General features: G+C 42.0%; 1 protein-coding gene across 5 annotated transcripts in view; it reads left to right on the top strand.

Annotated features, from left to right (window-relative positions):
- DNAH11 (dynein axonemal heavy chain 11) overlaps window positions 1-25,779 on the top strand; it is a 302,981-nt gene that overhangs the window by 98,141 nt on the left and 179,061 nt on the right. For all 5 annotated transcript variants that reach the window (XM_066354493.1, XM_066354491.1, XM_066354490.1 and 2 more), the window contains exons 31-38: window positions 4,354-4,485; window positions 6,801-6,961; window positions 11,520-11,676; window positions 12,159-12,304; window positions 15,418-15,534; window positions 20,147-20,285; window positions 22,731-22,823; window positions 24,107-24,301. In XM_066354493.1, the coding sequence (XP_066210590.1) occupies window positions 4,354-4,485; window positions 6,801-6,961; window positions 11,520-11,676; window positions 12,159-12,304; window positions 15,418-15,534; window positions 20,147-20,285; window positions 22,731-22,823; window positions 24,107-24,301 (1,140 nt within the window). The remainder of the gene's footprint in view (window positions 1-4,353; window positions 4,486-6,800; window positions 6,962-11,519; window positions 11,677-12,158; window positions 12,305-15,417; window positions 15,535-20,146; window positions 20,286-22,730; window positions 22,824-24,106; window positions 24,302-25,779) is intronic.

Genomic DNA, 25,779 nt, shown 5'->3' with positions numbered 1-25,779 from the left:
TGGAAAAATGTATTATTCACGGTATTTCTCCATTTCATCTCAGTCAGTGGCTGGCAGATGACAGCCACTGGCCAAATCTGGCCACAGCCTATGTCGCCGGCTGCTTTTGCACCACATCAGCTAAGAGGAGTCACGGTAGAGGCCACGCAGCCTGCCAAGCTCTTTACAGAAGAAGTCTGTCCACCCTGACCTAAGTTCTCAGACTGAGCTGATGGGGGTATCTTGACGTTTCCCTTGGCTCATCTGGACGATCTGGCCTCAGGTCCTCCCCTTATTCCTGGTGGTGTTGAGTTGTGTTTTCTTTAATCAGGCTTTCTAGGTGTTTATTGATTTTATTTATATTTTTCTAAGAACTAATCTTTGACTTTTTCCGTGTTTTTTGTTTTGTTTTGTTTTTACAGAGACAGAGAGTCAGAGAGAGGGATAGATAGGGACAGACAGACAGGAACAGCGAGAGATGAGAAGCATCAATCATTGGTTTTTCGTTGTGACCCCTTAGTTGTTCATTGATTGCTTTTTCATACGTACCTTGACGGCGGGCCTTCAGCAGACCAAGTAACCCCTTGCTCGAGCCAGCAACCTTGGGCTCAAGCTGGTGAGCTTTGCTCAAACCAGATGAGCCTGTGCTTAAACTGGTGACCTCAGGGTCTCGAACCTGGGTCCTCCACATCCCAGTCCGACGCTCTATCCACTGCACCACTGCCTGGTCAGGCGACTTTTTCCATGGTTTGTTTTATATTTCCCTGATTTCTGCTTTATCTTCATCATTTCCTTTCTTCTACTTAGAGTTTAATTTGCTCTCTTTTTCAAATTTCCTAAGGTAGGAACTCAGACGATTGATTTTATAGCTGTTTCTTTTCTACTGTAAGTGTTTGAAAGAAAGAAGAAACTTTATAACTTGAGTATCTTTCTGAAACCTGCAGAGAAAATCATGCTTAATGGTGAAGCGTTAGCATCATTTCCATTAGTGTCAGGACTGGGGTAATTAGGCTCCCTGTCTCTGACTGGCACGGCTCAGTCTTGTGCTGGTGGTTCCAGCAATGCGATGAAAGGAGCAGCAGGAAATGGACGTGGGAACGGAGGGTAACAAACCGGGAGCCCATGCACGTGCCCCGGTGGCATGGGCGGGTGTGGACCTGTTCTCTCTTGCAGTTTCCTTCATTCTAGCTGGCGGAAATAAAAACCCATGGCTTCTGATATTGCCGGAATGGAAACATTGATAGGATTAGAAGTCCTCGTTCCTATTGTTTTGAAAGAAGAACATTATTTTTTGTGTTGTGTCCGGTTGGAAAGAGTTGGGGGTATTGGTAGCTGACACCCCCCACCCCACAGAACTACAGCAGTTATATTGTAATGTTCACTTTGACTTGCTGAGAGAGATTTTCCCATTTCTACAGGGGGCCGCCCCAGCCACGTGCCACAGTGGCCTGGGTGTCCCCAGGCTGGGAACTCGGTCATGCCGGATGCTGGCGGGATAACAGTTCTGCTGCTACAGGACGATGTTCTTCCTGCTTCTCCACTGGTCCTAAATTCAGAAAAACGCACCCCCATTCTTCACTGTTTTCTCACACTAGAAGACCGTTTGACTCTTCTTTCATCATCCAGTCAGCCAGCGCATCTCTTTATTCGCCCTGAATATTTCTGTTTTCACTGTTTTTTCCCCCCCACCCTTTTATTCATATCCCAGTCCCGGCCACTGTGCTCACCTGGATGACTGTGGCACCCTCCTCTCTGGTCTCTTTTTCCAGCCTTACGTCCCTCCAATTCACCATGCTACAGGCTAGGACATCCTTTGAAAACAACTCTAATTATCACTCCGCCTCCCCCTGACCCTGGAACACATCTCATCCGACTCCTCAGTCAGCTGGCCGAGCCCTGCGTGTTTGGGTCCTGGCTTCCCCATGTGCCTGGTTCCTCGTTCCCTTCCTCTGTCACCATTCTAGACTTCTCCCAGGGGTCCTGGCTTCCCCATGTGCCTGGTCCCTTGTTCCCTTCCTCATCACCATTCTAGACTTCTCCCAGGGGTCCTGGCTTCCCCATATGCCTGGTCCCTCGTTCCCTTCCTCTGTCACCATTCTAGACTTCTCCCAGGGGTCCTGGCTTCCCCATGTGCCTGGTCCCTCGTTCCCTTCCTCCTCACCATTCTAGACTTCTCCCAGGGGTCCTGGCTTCCCCATGTGCCTGGTCCCTCGTTCCCTTCCTCTGTCACCATTCTAGACTTCTCCCAGTTCCCAGACAAGGTCACCCGCTGTCTCCTGGGCCTTCCTGCAGGCTGTTTCCTGTGGCTTACACACTGCCTCCCTGAGTGGCCAACCCGAAGTTCTCTATACCTAAATTATACTCATTCTCTAGGTCTTAGCAATAAATACCCTTTCCTCCAAGATGTCCTTCTCAGCCCTCTTTCTGTGCGTGGTCCTCGTACTTTGTTCTTGCCCTAACAAAACAGTTGTAATTATTTGTCTGCATTCCTCATTTTCCTGTAAGCTCAGGAAACGGTAACCACATTTGTCTCCTGTGAGTGAGTGAGTGAGTGAGTGAATGAGAGAAGAAAATGTTCCTCTGGTTTGTACCGTCGCTGTCATTCATTTGTTCATTCATTCTTTCATCCATAAAATGAATGTTTACTGAGCACATGCTTTATGCCGGCCGCTCTGCTAAATACGGGGATATAGTTCTGAATAAGGCAGCTGAGGGCCTTACTGCTTTGGGCTAATAGTCAAATAGAGGAGACAAACAGTAAACAGGGAAATTTAAATAAGTGAATGGCAGGACATTAGTAAGTACCATGAAGAAACTAAAATAGAAACCTGTGGACTAATTGGGTAAGGGGTAATTAATAGTAAGTAGGGTGGCCAGGGAAGGTCCATCAGAGGAGGCCAATCTGAGCTAAGACTTGAATGACGAGAGGAAGCCAACCGTACAAAGATCAGAGTGAAACCGACTTCAGGCAAATGCAGCAGTTTCTAGAAGTGGCCTTGGAGCAGCTACCAGTGTAAGAACAAAGAGAAGGCCAGTAACACTGGACAGTCGCAGGGCAGGGAGGTATGGTGGGAGGTCATGAAAGGTTTTGTGCTTATGAATAAGCTAAAGGCCAAGGTGAACCAGGAAAATAGCCATTTGAGCTTCAGAGCACTTGTTAGGTATTTGACGAAGCAACAGCCATCTTGGATCCAGCAGGAAATCATGTGACACTGATTCCTGTGAACTTGCCATGCAAACTAACAGACTCTTGGCAAATGTAAAGATGTAAAGGGCAAGAATAAGTACTGATTACATGATAGGGTATATATATATTTAAAAGCTGCCAAGGGATGTTTTATATGTCTCAGACCTTGAACTTGCATGCAGTTATACTATGACCATATAGTAAAGGATGCAGACATTTGATAACTTTTTATTTTTGTGGGTACAGAATTTTATGATTTAGAAAAGAGCATTATTGGAGTAGGTTTAATCTTGAGAGACAACTAAGATCCCCAACCTATGAGGCTATGCAGATAATGTTGATGAGCTGTATTTGTAATCCTCTTTTTCCTGGACTGAACTGTTGGGGGGAAAAAATGAAGCAATAATGAAGAAATCACAGGTTCTAGGGAGGCTCAGACAAGACAATGCATTTGAAAGCACTTGAACTTATAAATAAACGTTCTTGCAAAGTATAAAATATTACTGATGTTACAACCAATTCTTTTCGACTGAATACTGGTACTGGTGGAAGATTTGAGACTATAAAGACTGGATATCTTTTTATTTTTTATTTTTTTGTATTTTTCTGAAGCTGGAAACAGGGAGAGACAGTCAGACAGACTCCCGCATGCACCCGACCGGGATCCACCCGGCATGCCCACCAGGGGCGACGCTCTGCCCACGAGGGGGTGATGCTCTGCCCCTCCGGGGGGTCGCTCTGCCATGACCAGAGCCACTCTAGCGCCTGGGGCAGAGGCCAAGGAGCCATCCCCAGCGCCCGGGCCATCTTTGCTCCAATGGAGCCTTGGCTGCAGGAGGGGAAGAGAGAGACAGAGAGGAAGGAGAGGGGGAGAGGTGGAGAAGCAAATGAGCGCTTCTCCTATGTGCCCTGACCGGGAATCGAACCTGGGTCCCCCGCACGCCAGGCCGACGCTCTACCGCTGAGCCAACCGGCCAGGGCAAGACTGGATATCTTGACCCAGCTGAGAAACTAGCTAAAACCAAACCTCCCTTCATCTCCTACCTCCCCGGGTTGTTGGAGATCCATCTGAGGTAACACCTGAAATTGTCATGCAAACTAACAGACTCTTGGCAAATGTAAAGACTGTTGGGCTGTTGGATTCTGTATTTGTGATCCTTAGTTTCTTTTTTAAAAATTCCTCCTAGATTTCTCAGTTGAATACCCTGATCGCACTTTTGCTGGGAGAGCTCCTCCCTGGAGACAGGCAGAAGGTCACGACGATCTGCACCATCGATGTCCACGCCAGAGACGTGGTGGCGAAGCTTATTTCTCAGAAGGCAAGTTGTAGGGATTCCGTAGATTTTGGTGTTTCCTAAAAGTGGTATTTAAGAAAGTCGCTGTTTTTTCTTTTCTTTTTTTATGGTTCATGTATTTTAATTAGTCCTGAGAAGTTAGTTGTACTTTGGGTGCGTTTGATTTAAGTTAGGTAATATATTATCCTCAGGAGAATCATCCCAAGTTGATATTACCAAAGAGTTTTGTCAAGTCAGGAGCCTGTGATCTAGATCATCCAAAAATTAACCCAGAGCAGGAGAAGCCTGAGAAGTCACCGTGTTCATGTCTCGGTCCTCTGGCTTCTCTAACACCTGGTCAGCTTGGTCCACTGGCCAGTGATGGTCACCGTGTTCATGTCTCGGTCCTCCGGCTGCTCCAACACCTGGTCAGCTTGGTCCACTGGCCAGTGATGGTCACCTCTGTGGCTTACCCAGCCCATAGCAATAACATTTGTGTCATTTAAGCCATTTCTATATGCCTTTGATTATTTTTCCTTTTGAAGAAAGAGAAATGTTGGTCACCCCTTGTCTTTTCCTTTCAAGGCTGAGTGGCTTTCTGTAAAGAAGTTATTTTCCAACCCTTTCAATGCGTTAATAACCTCCTCGTCCCTTTAAAAAGCCCACGTGTCTCTTAGATATTGGCAGTTTATAATGTGAAAGAATTTTCCCACGCCGTTTCCAAAATATGTTTCCACTTATAAAAATGTCAGATGTGCTTGTCTGCTGAGCACCACTGATTGTCATGCCCATCACTTCCTACCTCCAAATCCCCCTTTTTTTGGGGGGGGGGGATGGTGGTACTAAAACAAGATAATTCTTTTCACAATTTGAGTGCCTGTATATATTGAGAAATGTTTTCTGTTATTTTTCTAGTCGTTCTCAAGTTATTAAAATCAAAGTGAATTTTAATTCTCTCTACAAAGTGCAAGCATGTAAGACACAAACTTAAAAATACTTCTTGCTCCAGGTCCAGGGTCACTGGTGAATAATGTTCTTTAATTGCTCAGCCAAGACCGATCCTTGCAAAGCACCACTTACTGAGTATTCTCATTTTGATAATGAAGCATTGATATCTACACTTTGAATATGACCTTGCACCTTCTTACATATTTTATTATATTTTAGCACTGGCGAGTTGCTTGCAGTAGGAGAAATTATGATTTAAAACATGTCCTTTATTTTGTACTAAAAGAGATGTAAGCTTAGTCTAATTTCTGATCATCTGATATGCTTAAATAGGCAATATTGAGACTTATGTGAACATCAGACAAATTAGTAGACAATTATCTTGGTAATATCAAATGATTCCCCAAAAATTCTAGGGTCACATATATTTTGAAAGAAACTGAATTATACTTTCAAACTGGAAGAAGAATGGATAGGATTGAGTAAGATAATAAAGACTAGCAATGAAAAAAGGTACTGTTATTTGATTTGATAAAAAATGAAGTGGGAAACCTCTGAACTAAAAGAAGGCTGGTTTTAAAGTGGACTGTTGAAAGTATAGTTTATCTCCAGCATTCAGAAATTACGGATTATGTGTTGTTTTAATAGAAAGTATATTTTTTTCCATCTGATTTTAGTGATGCGACTATAAAGTTACAAAAATGATCTAAAAGGCTCTGGCCGGTTGGCTCAGTGGTAGAGCGTCGGCCTGGTGTGCAGAAGTCCCCGGTTCGATTCCCGGCCAGGGCACACAGGAGAAGCGCCCATCTGTTTCTCCACCCCTCCCCCTCTCCTTCCTCTCTGTCTCTCTCTTCCCCTCCTGCAGCTGAGGCTCCATTGGAGCAAAGATGACCCGGGCGCTGGGGATGGCTCCTTGGCCTCTGCCTCAGGCGCTAGAGTGGCTCTGGTAGCAGCAGAGCGACGCCCTGGAGGGGCAGAGCGTCGCCCCCTGGTGGGCGTGCCGGGTGGATCCCGGTAGGGCACATGCGGGAGTCTGACTGTCTCTCCCCGTTTCCAGCTTCAGGAAAAAAACTAAATAAATAAAAAATAAAAACAAACAAACAAAAAAAAATAAAAACAAAAATGATCCAATGTCCTGGGGTGTTCACGAGAAAGGAAAAAGCATTGCTTGCACAAATTGATTCTGTTTTACAGTAAAACCCATCTCTAAATGAAGATTTTAATTACACATGTATTCCATATTAAGTATTTAGTCATATGCATACAATTATTGTTTGTAGTAGCATGTAAGAGATTTCTCTTTTAGAGAGTTTTAGAAATAAAATGGAAAATAGCATTGATTAGCGTAATAGATTAAACTTTGATGTCTCAAAAACTGTGTCTTATGCATAATGACCATGTGATGTTTTTAGGTCATCAGTCCCCAAGCTTTTGCTTGGCTGTCTCAACTTCGTCACCGGTGGGAGGACACCCAGAAACACTGCTTTGTGAATATTTGTGATGCTCAGTTCCAGTACTTCTATGAATATTTAGGAAACAGTCCTCGACTAGTGATCACTCCTCTAACCGACAGGTAACAGTAAGTTTGAGTTAGATGGGAAAAACCAAGCTGAGAAGGTCCCCTGGCCCCAGTAAAGATGCATGAGATTGGAAAGAAAGGAATGGGAGGAAAGGATGAACAGGTTGGGGAACTGCATGAAAACAGCGTGTCGGTGAACTAGTTAGGTAACACAGTGAATGTTTACTTTGATTAGAAAAACATTAAAAAGAACCAAACTAGAGAAGCAGAATGACAGACACTATACAATATGTACAAATCATGAAATCCTGAGCAGATTAATATGGTTCAAGGCAGTATTAATCACTAAGTTTATTCTCTCTTGTTATCTATGGCTGACATCCTGTATCAGGACTTATAACCACCTGCCCCCACTGAATCCTAGTATTGGAAATATAAAAATAGTAATTGCTTATGTTCAGATTTCTTTTTTTGTTTTGTTTTGTTTGTTTTTTTTGTATTTTCCAAAGTTAGAAGCAAGGAGGCAGTCAGAATCCTGCATGCGCCCGACCGGGATCCATCTGGCATGCCAACCAGGGGGGTGATTCTCTGCCCCTCTGGGGCGCCGCTCCATTGCAGTTGGAGTCATTCTAGCACCTGACGTGGAGGCCACTGAGCTGTCCTCAGCACCCGGGCCAACTTTGCTCCAATGCAGCTTTGGCTGTGGGAGGGGAAGAGAGAGAGAGAGAGAGAGGAGAGGGAGAAGGGTGGAGAAGCAGATGGGCGCTTCTCCTGTGCGCCCTGGCCGGAAATTGAATCCAGGACTTCCACACGCCAGGCCAACACTCTACCACTGAGCCAACTGGCCAGGGCCAGATTCATTTTTGAAGGATTACATACAGTGGACAGAGAAAGAACGTAGACCCATGAAATGGCTTAAGAGATACTAAGTAGGGACTGTCCTAGGTACTGTTCCAGTGTTAAACCGGCAGGGTCTCTGCTCTCCCAGCGGCTACTTTCTAGTTGAGTGTGGCATGTGGAACAAAGAGGAACAATAAATACAATTGCTTTTAGGTGGTAATATTTGCTGTGACAAAAATAAAACAGGTTGACTTGTTAGGCGGTATCTTGAAGGGAGTGTCTACTATTGTAGATTGAGTGAGAGGACTTTTGAGCTGAGATCTAAATGCTAACAATGGATCAATTATTGCAGACATTTTGGGGCAGAAAGTTGCAGGTAAAGAAAAGTACAAAGTTTCTGAGGTGGAAAGGAACCTGGCCATTTCAAGGGATACAACCAAAAGCCAGTGTGGCTCAAGTATGGCAAGGGGTGGGGGTAAGGGATTACTATTATTAAAACTCATTGTAAATATATACACATAGTTAGAAAGCTGTGGAGGCAAGGATATGACATACGGACCTGAAATTTTTTGTTAGTGTTCTGACCTCTGTTGAATTACTTGGTGGGACAAAGCACATTTAATCCTTGGTTTTCAGGAAAGAGAAATCACACCCCAAGATCACAGGAGTGTTCTCACATTCAGTATCACCATAGCAGACGGTTTATTTGGGAAGAAAAGTGTAGACAGCTTCAAATAGGCGTCTATAAAGCTGGGCTCTGATGGTGGTCCTGGGAGGTTGGCAGAATTCTCTCAACTAGCTTTGTGATTGTTGTTTACACATTAATCTCATGATTTCATCATTGCTAATTTGTATGGCTTCTGTAATTCTGTTTTCTCTAATTCAGTTCTCTTTAACTTGTCTCTAACAAAAAGTCAGTCTTTGGTATCTTAATTACATAATTTGTATACTGCTTTCAGTGTGAGAGATGAAAATTTGTAGCTTGACAAACATCACTTTGAGAACAGTGAAAACTGCAAATGCTGAGTGTCTCCCGTGAATGGGTGATGTCGTAAATAGAGAAGGGAGAGGGAGATGCAGGGTATAGGAGAGAATGGGAAGAGGCATTCTAAGTTTACCAATATGTGAGGACTAATAACATTAATGATTTAATTAAAAAATCACTACCTGGTTTATTTGGAAAGTGAAAGATGAATATTTTTTTGATAGTGTTAATAGTGCTACATGATGTTCACATTGTGTAGTGTGTACATTTGTATTCCATTTCATTCTATGGATCATTTACATTAACACAATGATCAGACTCTTTCATTATGTCTCCTTTGATGCTGACCGTTCTTTTGTGTGGTAGGCACGGTAGACGGCATGCCTCCTTCTTCCATATGCGGTCAAGCTCCGAGGCTTAGGTCATCAACCAGCTTGTCACTGAGAGACTTGAGTTGGAACACAAGTGGACTGTCTAGGAGGGTGCAAGCGAAGCTGCTGCTGTTACAGAGAGACCCAAAATATAACAGCTTTATTAACACAGAAACTAATGTCCAGAGCAGACTGGTCCCAGCAGTCTAGCTTGGCCAATGGCGGACATGCTCAACATGGCTTCCACAGGTGTTTCAGTCAGTGGAAGAGAGAAAACTATCTCAAAGAAGGTATTTTCCTAGGATTTGGATGCATCATATCAGCACATAGCACATTGGTTGGAGTTTGGTCACTCCTGGCTGGAAGGAAGGAAGGAAATGTAGTCTGTAGCATGTAGGGGGCCATATATCCAGTTAAAACTTGGAACCTCAAGCCCAGGCCAGATAGCTGGGTTGGTTAGAGCATCGTCCTATTATACAGAGGTTGTGGGGTCGATCCCGGTCAGGGCACATACAGGGACAGATTGATGTTTCTCTCTCTCTCTGTCTCTCTCTGTCTCTCCCCCTCTTTCTCTCCTCCCTTTCCCCCCTCTTTCTCTACTCCTCCCTCTCTCTGCCCCTCCCTCGCCCTCCCTTCCTCTCTCTTTAAAATCAATAAATAAAATTGAAGAAAAAACCAAAAACCGCCTGACCTGTGGTGGCGCAGTGGATAAAGCGTCGACCTGGAAATGCTGAGGTCACCGGTTCGAAACCCTGGGCTTGCCTGGTCAAGGCACATATGGGAGTTGATGCTTCCAGCTCCTTCCCCCTTCTCTCTCTCTGTCTCTCTCTCTCCTCTCTAAAAATGAATAAATAAAATTAAAAAAATAGAAAAAAAAACCAAACCAAAAACTTGGAACTCCAGGAAAAGACTTAGGGGACAGTCTCCACCATAAAAAGTGCTATAATTCCTTGTCCAGGGGTCTTTCTACTCCATATTCACTGTAAAGTGTGCTTAAACAGGTGATGGCCCTGACGTATAGAAACACTTTCCATTTTCATAAGTAATTGTTTCTGTTGGCATAGTACTTAGGATCTTTCAAGACATTTACCTTTGGCTCTCTTAATATCTTCCAACCATAAACCTCATTTTATGGAGGAGAAACCTGAGGCATGTTGATGTCACAAAAAAACTTAGATTATCTGCTTATTGGCAAAGCAGATACTGGTCCCTGGTCTTCTGACGTCCTTGTATATATCTTTCCATTAGATCTGCTGTCTGTGCTCAGACAAATATCATTTCTAAATCAGCAGAAACCCCATGTAAGGCACTTATTATTTGTTGGTTTTTCCTTCTTTTACAACTATTCTGTCTTTGCATAATTTTTCTCAGTCTAAGACCTGAGTCTTTCCTGCAAAAAACGTATTATAATCTAAATGCACATAGCAATGTACTCAAAATGAGTTCCTAAAATACATTTTAATATAATAAATTGTGTCTGTATATTTGCTTTGTCCTTTGAAATAGGTATCTATTATTTGTAGACTATGAATATATTTATATATCTCATCTCAAAGTATTCATTAAGTAGCAGTTTAATGAAGTCAATGTTTAATTCATTCACCATCCAAGATTTCGTGTATTTGTTTTATTTTATTTTATTTTATTTTCATTTTTCTGAAGCTGGAAACGGAGAGACAGTCAGACAGACTCCCGCATGCGCCCGACCGGGATCCACCCTGTACGCCCACCATGGGGCGAAGCTCTGCCCACCAGGGGGCGATGCTCTGCCCATCCTGGGCATCGCCATGTTGCAACCAGAGCCACTCTAGCGCCTGAGGCAGAGGCCACAGAGCCATCCCCAGCGCCCGGGCCATCTTTGCTCAAATGGAGCCTTGGCTGCGGGAGGGGAAGAGAGAGACAGAGAGGAAAGTGCAGCGGAGGGGTGGAGAAGCAAATGGGCGCTTCTCCTGCTTGCCCTGGCCGGGAATCGAACCCAGGTCCTCCGCACGCTAGGCCGACGCTCTACCGCTGAGCCAACCGGCCAGGGCTCGTGTATTTGTTTTATAAACAATAGTTGGAGATATTGTCTGCCACATGAATAGTATCTTTACCTAGGAATTTCAAAAATTCTTTTAGCATTGCAGATTGTTATTTGTATTCAAATACACAGCTCTTAGGAAATGAATCAAATAAACAGGTAAAGCAATACATTTTTCTCTATTATTGTTAAACAACCAACCTAAAAATAAATTGAGTAGGAAATATTATTCTGACTCTCATTCTTGCCATGAACAGATCAAAGGTGTGTCAATAGTTCGGGCTACTATCACATTCTCTGTGTTGACTTCTTCAACTTCAAAACAAACTGGATTGCCCTTCATGTTTTCCAGAACCCCCCTATTAGACCGTGACACGTGTTTTCTGTCACTTACAGGTGTTACATTACTCTGACTCAGTCACTTCACCTGACCATGAGTGGGGCTCCTGCTGGCCCAGCTGGTACAGGGAAAACTGAAACCACCAAAGATCTAGGACGTGCCCTTGGCATGATGGTCTATGTGTTCAACTGTTCAGAGCAGATGGACTACAAAGTAAGTCAGACATACAATGATGTAGTCTAAGAATGCTGTTCCTGATTTGAAATGATTCAAAGTAATAGCTTCACCCTCCCTCCCCTTCTGTTAAATTCTTTGTGCCTCACACCATCATTTTAACCCAGTGGGAGTCAACCTGGTCCCTACCGCCCACTAGTGGGCATTCCAGCTTTCATGATGGGCGGTAGCGGAGCAACCAAAGTATAAATAAAAAGATAGATTTAACTATAGTAAGTTGTTTTATAAAGATTTATTCTGCCAAACTTAGCGAAAATCCGACGTAAAGTACTCGGTAAGTAATTATTATTATATGCTTTAATTGCTGTAACTCTGCTTTATAAATTTTATAAAGCAAGGTTACTTTCCTACTTTATAAATCACCATTACTGTGGAACCGGTGGGCGGTTAGATAATGTTACTACTAACAGAGATACAGAAGTGGGCAGTAGGTATAAAAAGGTTGACTACCCCTGATTTAGTCTGTAGGAAATATCTACAAGGGACTGGTGCAGACGGGAGCGTGGGGCTGCTTTGACGAGTTCAATCGGATTTCTGTGGAAGTTCTGTCCGTGGTGGCGGTTCAAGTGAAAATGATACATGATGCCATCAGAAACAGGAAAAAGAAGTGAGTGGCATGTGGCTTTTTTTCTCTTGTTACAAATAAAGTAAGATGGAATAATGTAGTAAACTTCACCTTCACAATCTATGCTGTCTCTCCCTGTCCTATGAAGTAAATAAAATAAGAGAGAATACTTAGAATAACCTCCCATATTTTAGTGTTTTTAAATGTTGACTACAACAAAAGTATACTGTGTCATTTTAATCACTTAAAAGTAAATGCCCTCTGAGCCCTGGCCCGTTGGCTCAGTGATAGAGCATCAGCCCAACGTGTGGATGTCCCAGGTTTGATTCCCGGTCAGAGCACACAGGAGAAGCACCCATCTGTTTCTCGTCCCCTCCTCCTCTCACTTCTCTTTCTCTCTTTCTCTTCTCCTTCCCTCCTGCAGCCATGGCTCCATTGGAACGAGTTAGCCCCAGGCGCTGAGGATGGCTCCATGGCCTCTGCCTCAGGCGCTGGAATGGCTCCAGTTTGCAATGGAGCAACGCCCCAGGTGGGCAGAGCATCGCCCCCTAGTGGCCATGCCGGGTGGATCCCGGTTGGGTGCATGTGGGAGTCTGTCTCTGCCTTCCTTCCTCTCACTGAATAGAAAGATTAAAAAATAATAATAATAAATGCCCTCTGTAATGCTGAATCTGGTGATAACATCTCAATCCTGGCCTTACTTAACCTTCTGGCAGCATCTGACACAGTTGGTCCCTCCCCTCTCAGGACACACTTTCTTCACATGGGCTCTAGGACCCCACACCTTCCCAGTTTTCTCCCACCCTCGGAGCTGTTGCTTCTCATCTATAAAATGGGGGTAAGTATAGCCCCTTACCTTACAGGTTCCTGTGATGATTCAATGCAAAGCCCTTGCACAAATGCCTGACACACAGCACCGTACTGGTGTTAGCTACTTTTGGTATTACTATTTCCTGACCTATTCACTTGAGATTATTACTTCCTGACCTATTCAGTCTTTAGATGTCTCTTTCTCTAGTTATACTCTTCCCTTGGTGACTTCATCCAGTCTCATGGCCTTCAGTACCATTTGACTATTGGGGCATTGCAAGACTTTACTTGACATATCTCACAGTCCTCTCAAAGTCAAAATACTGGCCTTCCACCAACACCTGCTTTGTTAGTTGTCCCACCCCCTGTAAAATATATTCCTACTTCCAGTTACTTGGGCCAAAAACTTTCCAAATCTATCCAGAACCTAACCACTTCCCAACACGATGCCACACTCCAAAAAAATAAAAGATGACAGTGACCGTTGGCTTAATGTGAGAAATAAGTATTATAGTGCACAGTTGTGATTTTCACTGTAACATTTTTGGCATGCAGTGCAATTTCATTTATCTGACCTAACATTTACCTCCCCCCCCCCCCCATTTACTAGGATATTTTGCTCAGCTGGGGACAGTCAGTCTCCCCATCAGGGAAAGCTGTCACCCTGGACACTGTGAACCTATTAGAGAAGTTCCCAGTTTTATCATTTACGGCTGCGTAGTTCCCCCTGCTAGCAAACCTCCCAGCGCGCCCACCACGTGGCTGTGGGTCGCAGACAGCTGCTGCCTTACCTGCCCTCCTCCAGGGCTGTGTTGGAGAAGTGACGTCCTTTCCTCTTTCATCCCCAGGTGTATTTGATTGAGTTTTTAATCAAAATCTTATTTTTTGTGGTAACCCAGCTGTCATTTGAAGCCATCTTTTTGTATAGAGGTCTGTATAGCTGATCCATGCAAGGGTTTCTGAAAAGTCCCCACCATACCTCTTGATGGTCTCCGTGTCTGTCTGTATGTGAGTTGTACCTGTTCATCTTCACACCAGCCCACATAGAGGTGGCTGGGCTCCTTGAGGATTGCATGTGGTTTATTAAATTGTTTACCCTTGAGGATTTAAGAGGTGGGACCCTGCCTTTACCACAAGTCTTCCAGCACCTTGCTGGCTGTACCCTCTTGTGTTCCATACCTTTGATTTGCAGTGATTCCTGCTCTGATGAATGGGAAGAGCAATCAGTTACCTGATCCAATAGACACCTCTCTTTCTGCAAGCAGCCCTCCCCTGTCCTGTCTGCCGGATAGTCTAGGCATGCAGATTTCTCCATTCTTACCTTGACTGTCCAAAATCCACAGTCTCTTTATTCTGTGAAACCTAAGAAGCTCATAGTCCTAAAAATGGCGGCTCTCTTCCCTCCTCATTCTGTGACGTAGGACCAGCTCCTTAATGACTCCAAGTACTCCCCTTTCCCAGCAAGAAACTGCCTCATACTTGGTCTCATTTACCGCCTGTGGAAGTTTCCTTCTCCGTCAGTTGCACTCCTACAGCCCGTTACCATTCATTCCATCACCAGCCTAACGGGGCCCTTGCACCTCTTGCTGAAAACCTTCCCTGCTTCTCCAGCACCTTCTAATGATGACAACAGCCAGAGTCAGAGCTAACATCTGTTGAGTATTTACCGTGTTCCAGGCATTGTACTCTAGCCATTTATACACATAATCTCTTTTAATCCTCATATAATCCAATAAGGTAGTGGGTGATACTATTATCCTTTTGTTAAATTAGATGAGGGAATTGGAATGTGCCTAACGTGGTAGAATTGACCTCTGGAAGCTCCCAGTCTGGATCCAGAGCTAGCGGTCATAGCCACCGCGCTATCCTGCCTCTCTGTGGTTGGCCGTGGGTATTTGTTAATTAATAGGAGGGAGGAAGGAAGAAAGGGAGAGGCGGGGGTGAGCAAATAGCCTGAACAAGAAGTCCCTTTCTTCCCTTAGCACGGGCACCTTCTCTCTGCATTCAAGGAATTGCAGCCCACATTTGAAGGCAAAAATGGCATCACATGTTATTAACTTAAAGTAGCCAAGTGCTCGTTTGTATATTCTAGCATCCTGCGGCTTGATGAAAATATAAAAGAATGCTTCCCACATTGATAATTCCTTTGGGAGGGGATAGCGTGAATTTTTAATAAACATGCTTCTTAACACATTCAAGATCTGTATGCTTATGAATTTTAAAGGAAACTACACAGAATGAATGGCTTCCTAATAATGTTTGCATTGGCCAGTGGTTTGCATTTGTCTATGTGCATTCATATTCAACGAACACATTTAATTTTATCAACATTCTTCTTCTGGTAGGTTTGTGTTTCTTGGAGAAGCGATCACACTGAAGCCATCCGTTGGAATATTTATTACCATGAACCCAGGGTACGCTGGCCGGACAGAACTCCCAGAAAATCTCAAAGCTCTTTTCAGGCAAGTGTTCGGCTCGGTGGTTCAGCATCTGGAGCTCTGATGCCACCTAACGTCGCTGGCTTGCACTGCTTTTATTTCAGAACCGCCGTGGAAAGCCCCTCATTCTTTCCTAGGGATCACGTTATAGAGAAAACTTTCACCATGATAAATGAAGTCTTTTGCACTATGCAACCAGACTCCAAATCATTCCTTAAAAGCCATGTGGTACATTTTAACATTTAATACTAGCTCTTTTGTAATGATATTTTTATTATATACATAATTTTCACAAACTATAGAATATATGGAAAAAGACAGAAGCGAATAAAGAAAACAATTACAGTTCTACTACCTAGAAATAATGATTATTATATATATTTTTGTAGTCTGATAATTCATGTTTTACAGAGTGAAGATAGAGTAGGTTAGGCATGATTTTTATTTAGTTCTCGTTTAATATTTTGACACAAGTAGTTTATCATAGTATTGAATATTCTTTGGAAATGCCATTTTATGTAGCTCCAAAACAGTCTCACTTGTGGCTTATTCATTATTTTCCTCACCATTCTCAATTGACATGTAGGATTTGTGTTTTTCTTTTCAGTTTTCTTATGCTCTTCAAATAGCAGACTATAAACATCTCTTCACATAGTCATCCTTATTTCTGATTATTACCCGGAATAGATTCCTACATTTAGAATTACTTGGTAGTTTAAAATACCTATTGATGACCTCCTTTCCAAAAATACCAGTAGCTACACTTATTAGCAGTCTGTCAGAGAATCTGTGCTCTCTCATTTGAACCGGTTATGTTTAATTCATGTTTCAAATCAACTTCATTCAGGGATCATTTCACAAAATAAAATGCACCCATTTAAGTGTATAGTTGGTGAAAATACTACCACGATCAAGAAATGGACTATTAGCAACAACCCTGAAGTTCTCTCATGCCCTTTGAAGTTAATCCCCCATACTACTCATGTGCTTTCTGTGACTTTGAATGAATGACAGTTGTCTCTCCTAGAGTTCACATAAGTGAAACCATACAGCCTGTATTTGTTTGAGTGTTGTCTTCTTTCCTTGAACTAAGATATGGTTTTTGGATTCTTCTGAGTTAAGAGTGTATCAGTATAGTTTGTTTCTTTTTGTTGCTGACTAGTATTCTCTTATATACACATACAATTTCTTTTACCCCTTTACCAGTTGATCGACATTTTGATTGTTTCCAGTTTGAGGCTATTCTGAATAAAGCTGCTATAGACTTTCATGAACAGTCTTTGTGTGAACATGTTTTCTTTTGGGTAAAGACCTCTAGGAATTGAATCGCTAAATTGCTAAGTCACATGGCAAGGGTATGTTTGACTTTGTTAGAATTTGCCGATCTGGTTTCCAAGATGGTTGTATCATTTTATACTTGCTCTACATTCTTGTCAGAACTTGGCATTGTCAGTATTTTTGCTTTTAGCCAGTCTCATAGATATGTACAGCTAGTGCTCGACTTACGACCACGATTGGTTCTGACAGACCAGTCGTAACACGATTTGGTCATAAGTTGAGTGGGCTATATGTACAGTATTGTGAAATGATGTTATAAAAATCTTTAAGTCAAAGACAAAGACAATTTCCTCTTGGTAGACATCTTGGGAGGGGTTTGATGAAAAATATCCAAGACACAAAATACAGATTGCTATACCGAGTTTGGGATAACAGTTGAAATGGTGCACGCGGAGATGGTAGTCCTGCCAGAAGCTGGTCCACACTGTTGTATGCCCAGCTGGGCAACACTTGCGCTGCCAGAGGCGGAGCAGTCATGGCTAGCAATTGTGGTCGTAAAGTCGAATGGTTATAAGTTCCATAGGTCGTAAGTCGATCAATACCTGTAGTGGTTTGCGAATAAGGGCTTTGTTTGCATTTTCATGGTGGCTAATGATGTTGAACATCATTCCTGTAACTTGCTGGCCATTCCCATCCATCTTTTGTGAAGTGCTGTGTTCTGTGTACAATTTCTTTATTAAATACATCTATTGCAAATGTCTTTCTCTCAATTTGTGGCTTTTATTTTTATTTTCTTAGTGGTGTTCATCCAAGATAGAAGTTTTAAATTTGATGAGATATAGTTTATCAATTTGTTTTGTTTTTTTCTATCCTAGTTAAGAACGTTTGATTAGTCCCAGATTGCAAAAAAAAAAAATTTCAACTATGTGTTGTTCTAGAAGTTTTGTTTCATAGTTTTCTTACAGGTTTCCTTTTTTTTCTGTTAATGTGCTGAACAATATTGATTTTTCAAATGTGAAACAATTCAATATTACATTCCTGATATAGACTTCACTGGGTCAGGAGGTACTATTTTTATATGTATCAATAGATTCAATATGCTACTATTTTGTTAAAGATTTAAACATCTATGCTGTGAGGGACATTGATCTGTAGTATCTTATAATATTTTCATCTGGTTTTGGCATCAGAGTAATGATAACCTCATGAAATGAGCTGGCAAATGTTCTCTTCTTCTCTATTTGTTAAGAGATGTTGCAAGATTGGTATTACTTGCCCCTTAAATATTTGATAGACATAATCAGTGAAGTCATCTGGGCCTAGACTTTTCTTTGTTGGAATCTTTTTAATGATAATTCAATGTCTTTGATATCTATGAAATTATTCAAATTTTAAAATTTCTTCTTGAATTTGTTTTTGATCATTTGCATCTCTTAAGGAATTTCTTTGGTTATCTAGATTATTTCATTTATTAGCATTAATATGCTCTTAATATTCTCTTATTATCTGTAGTAATGTCCTGAAGGCTATGTCTGATATGGGTAATTTTTTCTTTTAACTTGATGATCAGTTTTATTTTTTAGTTCTTTAGTGTCCACAATATGCATCTTTATTCACAGTCTGCCTTCAAAACAATAAACTATTTCACATATAATGTAAGAACCTCAGTGGTTTTTAGTGTGATTTCTTTTGATTCTTTTAAGCTTAAAATTTGCTTGTTTTTCTCATCTAGACTATTCATCTGTATTTTCTTCCATTTTTGTTAGTATTTCTATTAAAGACTTGTTTTGGTAGATAGCATAGCAATTTTATAATGTCTATTTTTATTGAAAAAAATTCTAGAGACTAACTAGTCTAGAAATAAATGTAATAATTACAGAACATTTTTCCTTTGAAAATTGTACATCCTTCCATTATTTTTACATTTGTAACCCAATTCATCTCACACATGTCTTGATTTGGGTCTTAAAACTTGAAATTGTTTTGTAAAGCTTTCATAAATCTGGTTCAACTAAGTACAGCATCATTTACATTGGGGTGAAAGGACCGGACCATCAAGGTTTGAAGGACAGTTTGGATGATGACAGTAACACTTAGGAGTGGGTGAGCAGCACTTCCACACGAGCCTTGAGAGATCATGATTCCATCTCTCACCTGCCATGTGGCCTAGGGCACGTGCTTGTGCTTCTCAGAATCTTAGCCTGCACCTCTGGGAAAGCCAGGGAAGTGTGAGAAGGAAGGGAGAGTGTGCCTGCAAAGCCTTTAGTACCCTCTGCAGCATGAAGAACGATATTAGTTGTCAATATGAATGCAAGTATCAATTAAGCAAATTTGCTAGCTTTTTTCTCTCCCTTATTTGCTCTTCATCATGACTACTTCTCTCATATGCTGAAGAGTAAAAAATGTGGGGGAAATTGTTGGGCCGGCTTAGATGGAAATGTGTACTCATTAACATGGATCGTGTGGGGGGGGACCGGGGGAATGTTTAGGATGAAAAATTAGATCTGCATGAAGTAGACTGCAATTATATTTACAAAACCAGGTGGATAAATATTTGGAATGTTTAAGAAGTATAAAATAATGAGCTTAATTTATTCATTTATCCTGACTCCTCTTTTGCACTTGACTTCAGTTGAGTGGAATTTTATCAAGTGTTGCTGTTAATAGCAGTTGTCTTTGCGGGGGACTTTTGGAAGTCCCCCTCCAAAAGGAAGGAGATTTGAAAGCTATGTTTTTATAAGTTTTCATCTTATAAACTTTTGTCTGTAGTCTGGCCTTAGGCAGTGGTATACTATAGATAGTTTGTATGAGCATAAAAGAGCTAATGGTTAAATCTTCGTGGATTTTACCAGGTGGCTTGTTAAGTACAGCCACTAATAAAAACTATATACACTTTTGATTAAATAAACTGTTAAAAACAAAGGTGATAAATACTGAAAACTCACTTCCTAATTAATTTACTCTATTTTTTAAACGCGCTCTTAAGATAACTTAGGTCTATTGTGTGTGTACGGTGGTGCATTAGTGGGTAGCTCTTCCCAGCTCCATGTTTAGCGGTCGCGTTGGTAGATAAAAATCAGCCACAGTGGAAGTTATTCCACATGAATCAGCAGACAATGCACCCCTGCTTTTGCCATGAAAGTCTGGAACAACTTTGCATCTTTTTTTGTGTGTATCTAGTTCCTAATAGACATTTTTTTAAGTTAAAGTGAAAGGTCTTGTTAGCTGTGATTGACAGATAATTGTGACCTGCTTGGGAATGGTTAGAATGTTGATACAGATTAATCAGTTTGATTTCGGCAATTTGTACCTTTTACCTTATCATATTTTAAAACCAGATTTCATATTTGCTTTTCAGACCCTGTGCCATGGTTGCCCCTGACATTGAGCTAATCTGTGAAATCATGTTAGTCGCCGAAGGTTTTGTGGACGCACGCTCATTAGCCCGGAAGTTCATTGCATTGTACACGCTCTGCAGGGAGCTGCTCTCCAAGCAGGTGAGAAGTCTTTTGTTACTTTCTCTTGGTTTTTACATCCCATTAAAACAGCTTTTGAAATACCAAGGCTGGGTAATTTATCTTGCAAACTGCAGTTAGACATTTACAAGGATGTTTCTTTTTTCTATAAAATTTTGAAAATCTGTATTTTGACAATTCTTATTTTTTTTCCCCCTGAAATTAAGCATGGGACATTTTAAGTCTCATGTTTAATTTGTCCTTAATACAGTTTTTGCCAATGAGCTATATGATTTTCTTTAAACTTGGCGGATGTTATAAGTGGAATTTTATGATGCCTCCCTTTCTCGGTGAGAATATTATTTTCTAGTGAGAGAAGGCAAGCATGTCCATGAGAGCCATTTGTTGGTAATCCTTCATTTGAGAGTAAAGAGTTTGCTTTTATTTATTTATTTTTAACTTTTGCTCACCAGTTCTCTGGTCTCTGAAATGGGTCAAACTTAACTATTTTATTCTCTTAGTCATCAGCTTCTCGCAGTTCCATCGAAGCTGCTGATACGCCACAAACATTACACGTGGACTAGCACTGTGATTTTTAAACTCAGCTTTTTGGCTTCCTTTGACTTTGGTCGTTTGACCTTTTGTTAATTCCTAGTGACATTACTTAGCAGCTGTTTCAGAACAAAAGTATTAAAGCACCGCAGTTATAACCTCCCAGTTACCTGTTCTCATTCTGTAAGTTACCCACTATTGGGGTGAAATTTGGAATCTGAGAGATAAATTTATGTTGTCATCTTAATAACTGAGTTTATATTCTGGGGGGAAGCTATAGTAAATTTAACATGGAAAATGTTGGCAATTTGTATGCAAAAAAAACAAACAAAACACAACAACAGCATACCAAACTATCGACGTGACCTACAATTTACATGTATTTATATTTTTCTATGTGTTTCATATACATATAAAGTGACTGGAAAATATTTGTGATATTTAACATTTGTCTCTGGGTAATAAGATTTTTGAGTATTTTTCATTTTCCTCCTTGTTTGTAATATCTTTTTGTTCAGTGATCCCATTTTAATTTCATAAGGGGAAAAGTCAGAAGAAAAAAATGTCATTGACATTAGGAAATGTGGAGTTGGAATTACATATTTTCATTTTTAGTAGTAATTTTTAAACAATTAGAGAGCGTCTCTTATATCTAAGTAATATGACTATTTTTGATGATGAAAGAAATGAAAACAAGTCAGATTTATGACCTCAAAGAACTTCAGAGACTCAGTTTTCATGAAGTAAGAATTGGAATACAGTGGAGTGTGAAAAGATTATCGCAGTTTTAAGGAAGAAAGGAATCAAATTTATGGATGGAGCTTCGGGCAAATGAAGGTGAAGAGGTTAGCCGAAAGCATATTCAATACATACAGTATGTCCGTAAAATCATGGTGTACTTTTGACCAGTCATAGGAAAGCAACAAAAGACAATAGAAATGTGAAATCTGCACCAAATAAAAGGAAAACCCTCCCAGTTTCTGTAGGATGATGTGGCAGCATGTGTGCATGCGCAGGTGATGATGTAACATCGTGTATACAGCAGAGCAGCCCATGGCCATGCCGGTGGAGATGTGGACGGTACAGAGGAAAGTTCAGTGTGTTCTGTGGCTTACTTAATTCGAATCTGTGACCAAAGTGCAACATGAATATTGGCGCATTTATAACGAAGCGCCACCACATAGGAATAACATTACTCGGTGGGATAAGCAGTTGAAGGAAACCGGCAGTTTGGTGGGGAAAGCCTGTTCTGGTAGGCCATCAGTCAGTGACAAGTCTGTAGAGGCTATACAGGATAGCTACCTAAGGAGCCCTAAAAAATCTGTGCATGAGCCCACATCGAACTGCACTGAATAGGTATGAAACTGGGAGAGTTCTCCTTTTATTTGGTGCAGATTTCACATTTCTATCGTCTTTTGTTGCTTTCCTGTGACCGGTCAAAAGTGCACCATGACCTTACGGACACACTGTATATACAGAACACAGAGATACAACAGAGTGGCAGCAGCCAAAGGGGAAGAGGGTGGAAGGCAAAGTTGGGGGATGGGGTGGGGCGGGAAGAGGCTTTGCTTGGGGCGGGTTCCAGGGGCACGCTGCAGTGTGGAGATGGTGTGTGTTGAGTTGTCCACTTGAAACCTCTATAGTCTGGCAAACCATGTGAACTCAGTAAATTCTAAAATGAATTTTTAAAAATAATAAAAGAATGCTGTGGGAAGAAGAAATTTGCTGGCAGAGGCAGAGAATCTGGTGAGAGAAGCCGGAAGAAGCCGGAGGGACATGGTTGTCACGATTTCAAAGAGGGGAGGGAAATACTACATCGAATTCTTGAAGGATGCATGTATCTGAACTCTTAGCTTTCGGCTTATACTTCTCGAATGAGAGACTCTTATTCCCTCACACAATTTTTGAGAAAATTTGCCTGTGTTTTGATTTTAGGATCATTATGATTGGGGACTTCGTGCTGTGAAGTCTGTCTTGGTTGTAGCCGGCTCCCTGAAACGAGGGGACAAAAATAGACCTGAAGATCAGGTAATGCAACACTAATGTGATTTTGTTGATTGAGTAGCTAAATGGCTTCATACAAATGGAAGTGTATACCTGGAGGGTGGGTCATGCATAAAACGACCTTTAAAAACATAGCATCTGTTTTTAATGTTTGATATTTCGAGGACTGGTATTTTTTTACATTACAAAGACCATAAGTATTCTTGAGGAAAAGGATATGAGTGTAGGAAAGAAAATATGATTTTCTAAGAGCTTTTGAAATGTCAGCTCCAAACAATATTTTGGCAGTCATTATCAACTAATTCAGGAATAGCTGTTTAATTTCCTCTGGGGAACATTTAGAAGGTCTGATTAATCCTGGGGTATTCATCCTGAAAAAGTCAATGAAGACATAATCTAATGGGAGAAAGTACGTCCACCTTATAAGATGTTAGTTAGATGGGCATGAAGAATGGAACAGGAATGTTGATCACCAGACACCAGCGAGATGCTTCATTGGTTATTCTGACCTCCTAGGGAATTACCCCTCCTAGGAAGAAACGGTAACAGCCACATGTCCATTTTTCTCTATCCAATACTCAGTGAAAGTATTGGATATACAGCACTGTGTATACATACAATATGGCTTGAGAAGGTGGGAAAAAATAGATCTATCCTGTGATTTTCTTTTTCTGTGAAAGGATATTTATTATGAGATTTTTCTACCTTCTTTTTTTACAGTCTCTCTCTTCCTCTCTGTTCCAGTTCATGATGGGGTCAGGATTTTCTTGCATTTCTTTGTTCTCCTGCTATGTTATTGTTGTGGTTGAAATGCTTACCTCCTTCTGTACAAGTCATCCTGTTGTTCAAGCTTCTGCTTTTAACATCTAAAACCCTCTTTGGTTTTCAGCCAATATAGAACAGAACCCACACTGAAAATGGTTGAGTTTATTCTTCTGAGATTCTCAGAGTACTTTGAACAAAATGGTCTAATGGGCCCGGTTAACTTACATCCTGGAGTTTGAGAATGGAGGAGAGAAGGGCCCAGACCCTTTCTCAGGATCAGAGCAGATCATTGGTAGGGATGGACCAGAACCTCCTTGATGACATTAGTCTCAGGTTGTCCATGGTACCACCAGCAGAGCCTTCTCATGTTCTGATCTGTGACCTTGCAAGTGTTCAATCTCCCTGTGGGTAGAATGCCCTCCCAGTAGAGAACAGTATCGAGCCTCATGCTTCAGATATGAGAATTAAAAACATCTTTAGCTGTGTGGGTGTTTGTTAGACATTGCATTGACTTTTTAAATAAAGCGTCTTCTCTTTTCTAGGTGCTCATGAGAGCACTAAGGGACTTCAATATGCCTAAGATAGTGACTGACGACATCCCTGTGTTTCTGGGCCTGGTTGGTGACCTGTTTCCTGCCCTGGTTGTGCCCCGGAGGAGGGCGCCTGACTTTGAACAGATGGTCAGGCGGTCCACAGTGGAGCTGCGCCTGCAGCCCGAGGAGAGCTTCGTCCTCAAGGTAAAGGGAGACTCCCTTGTCCTGGCAGCCCTTAAAATGCACGGTGACAGTCATTGTCGTTTACTGGCACTGGACCAAGACTTCAACTTACGTATTACACTAACCTTAGTATGATTTTGGCATTTACTTGTTTAAAGCATAATATGGCAGTCTATACCAAAGTCAATAGAGCGTGTTGTCTCAATCTGTGAGAAGGTGAAAACACAAATATGGTTAGGTCATGTTTTTTTTTTGTTGTTGTTGTTGTTTTTTTGTATTTTTCTGAAGCTGGACACGGGGAGAGACAGTCAGACAGACTCCCGCATGCGCCCGACCGGGATCCACCTGGCACGCGCCACCAGGGGCGACGCTCCGCCCACCAGGGGTTGATGCTCTGCCCCGCTCTGCCGCGACCAGAGCCACTCTAGCGCCTGGGGCAGAGGCCAAGGAGCCATCCCCAGCGCCCGGGCCATCTTTGCTCCAATGGAGCCTCGGCTGCGGGAGGGGAAGAGAGAGACAGAGAGGAAGGAGGGGGGGCGTGGAGAAGCAAATGGGCGCTTCTCCTATGTGCCCTGGCTGGGAATCGAACCCGGATCCCCCGCACGCCAGGCTGACGCTCTACCGCTGAGCCAACCGGCCAGGGCCTGGTTAGGTCATGTTTTTAATGTAGGCATCTTTTTCATTAGTTTATAAAATGAAAACACAAATATGATTAAGTCATATTTTTAATGTAGGCATCTTTTTCATTAGTTTATAAAATTTTGGGGTTTTTTTTTTGGTGACATGTACCAAAAAAGTAATTTTGCTCTTTTCTCTTCAGTTTAGAGAAAATAGGAGAAACTCAACTCTGCCCTTCCCATCCGTTTTAAGTTTTCTGGTACACTGGGTGGGGCCAAAGTAGGTTTACTATTGTTCATATGGAAAATAATACAATAATTAATAAAAAAAATTACAAGAATAAAGTCTGTGTTTCGTGTACTCACAACTGTAAACCTGCTTTTGCCCCATCTTGTATCGTATATAATGTTTAATGTTGTCAGTGGGGGCTGGCTTGGATTGTAAGGAAAGAATTGGGCAGAAATGAGTAGGTTTTTTTGTTTTTTTTTTTTTGGGGGGGTTGTAACAGAGAGAGAGACAGAGAGAGGGACAGATAGGGACAGACAGACAGGAAGGGAGAGAGATGAGAAGCATCAATTCTTCGTTGCGGCTCCTTAGTCTCCTTAGTTGTTCTTTGATTGCTTTCTCATATGTGCCTTGACGGGGGGGGGTAGGGGGGGGTAGGGGGGGGTAGGGGGGTAGGAGGCTGCATCAGAGTGAGTGACCCCTTGCTCAAGCCAGCAACCTTTCAGCTCAAGCCAGTGACCTTAGGGTCATATCTATGATGCCACGCTCAAGCCAAGCCAGTGACCCCGCGCTCAAGCCAGATGAGCCCGTGCTCAAGCCGGCAACCTTGGGGTTTCGAACGTAGGTCCTCCGCATTTCAGTCCGATGCTCTATCC

This window comes from Saccopteryx leptura, chromosome 12, assembly GCF_036850995.1.
Source record: "Saccopteryx leptura isolate mSacLep1 chromosome 12, mSacLep1_pri_phased_curated, whole genome shotgun sequence".
In the NCBI taxonomy this organism is placed as follows: domain Eukaryota; kingdom Metazoa; phylum Chordata; class Mammalia; order Chiroptera; family Emballonuridae; genus Saccopteryx; species Saccopteryx leptura.
This window is presented reverse-complemented; position numbering and strand designations above follow the sequence as displayed.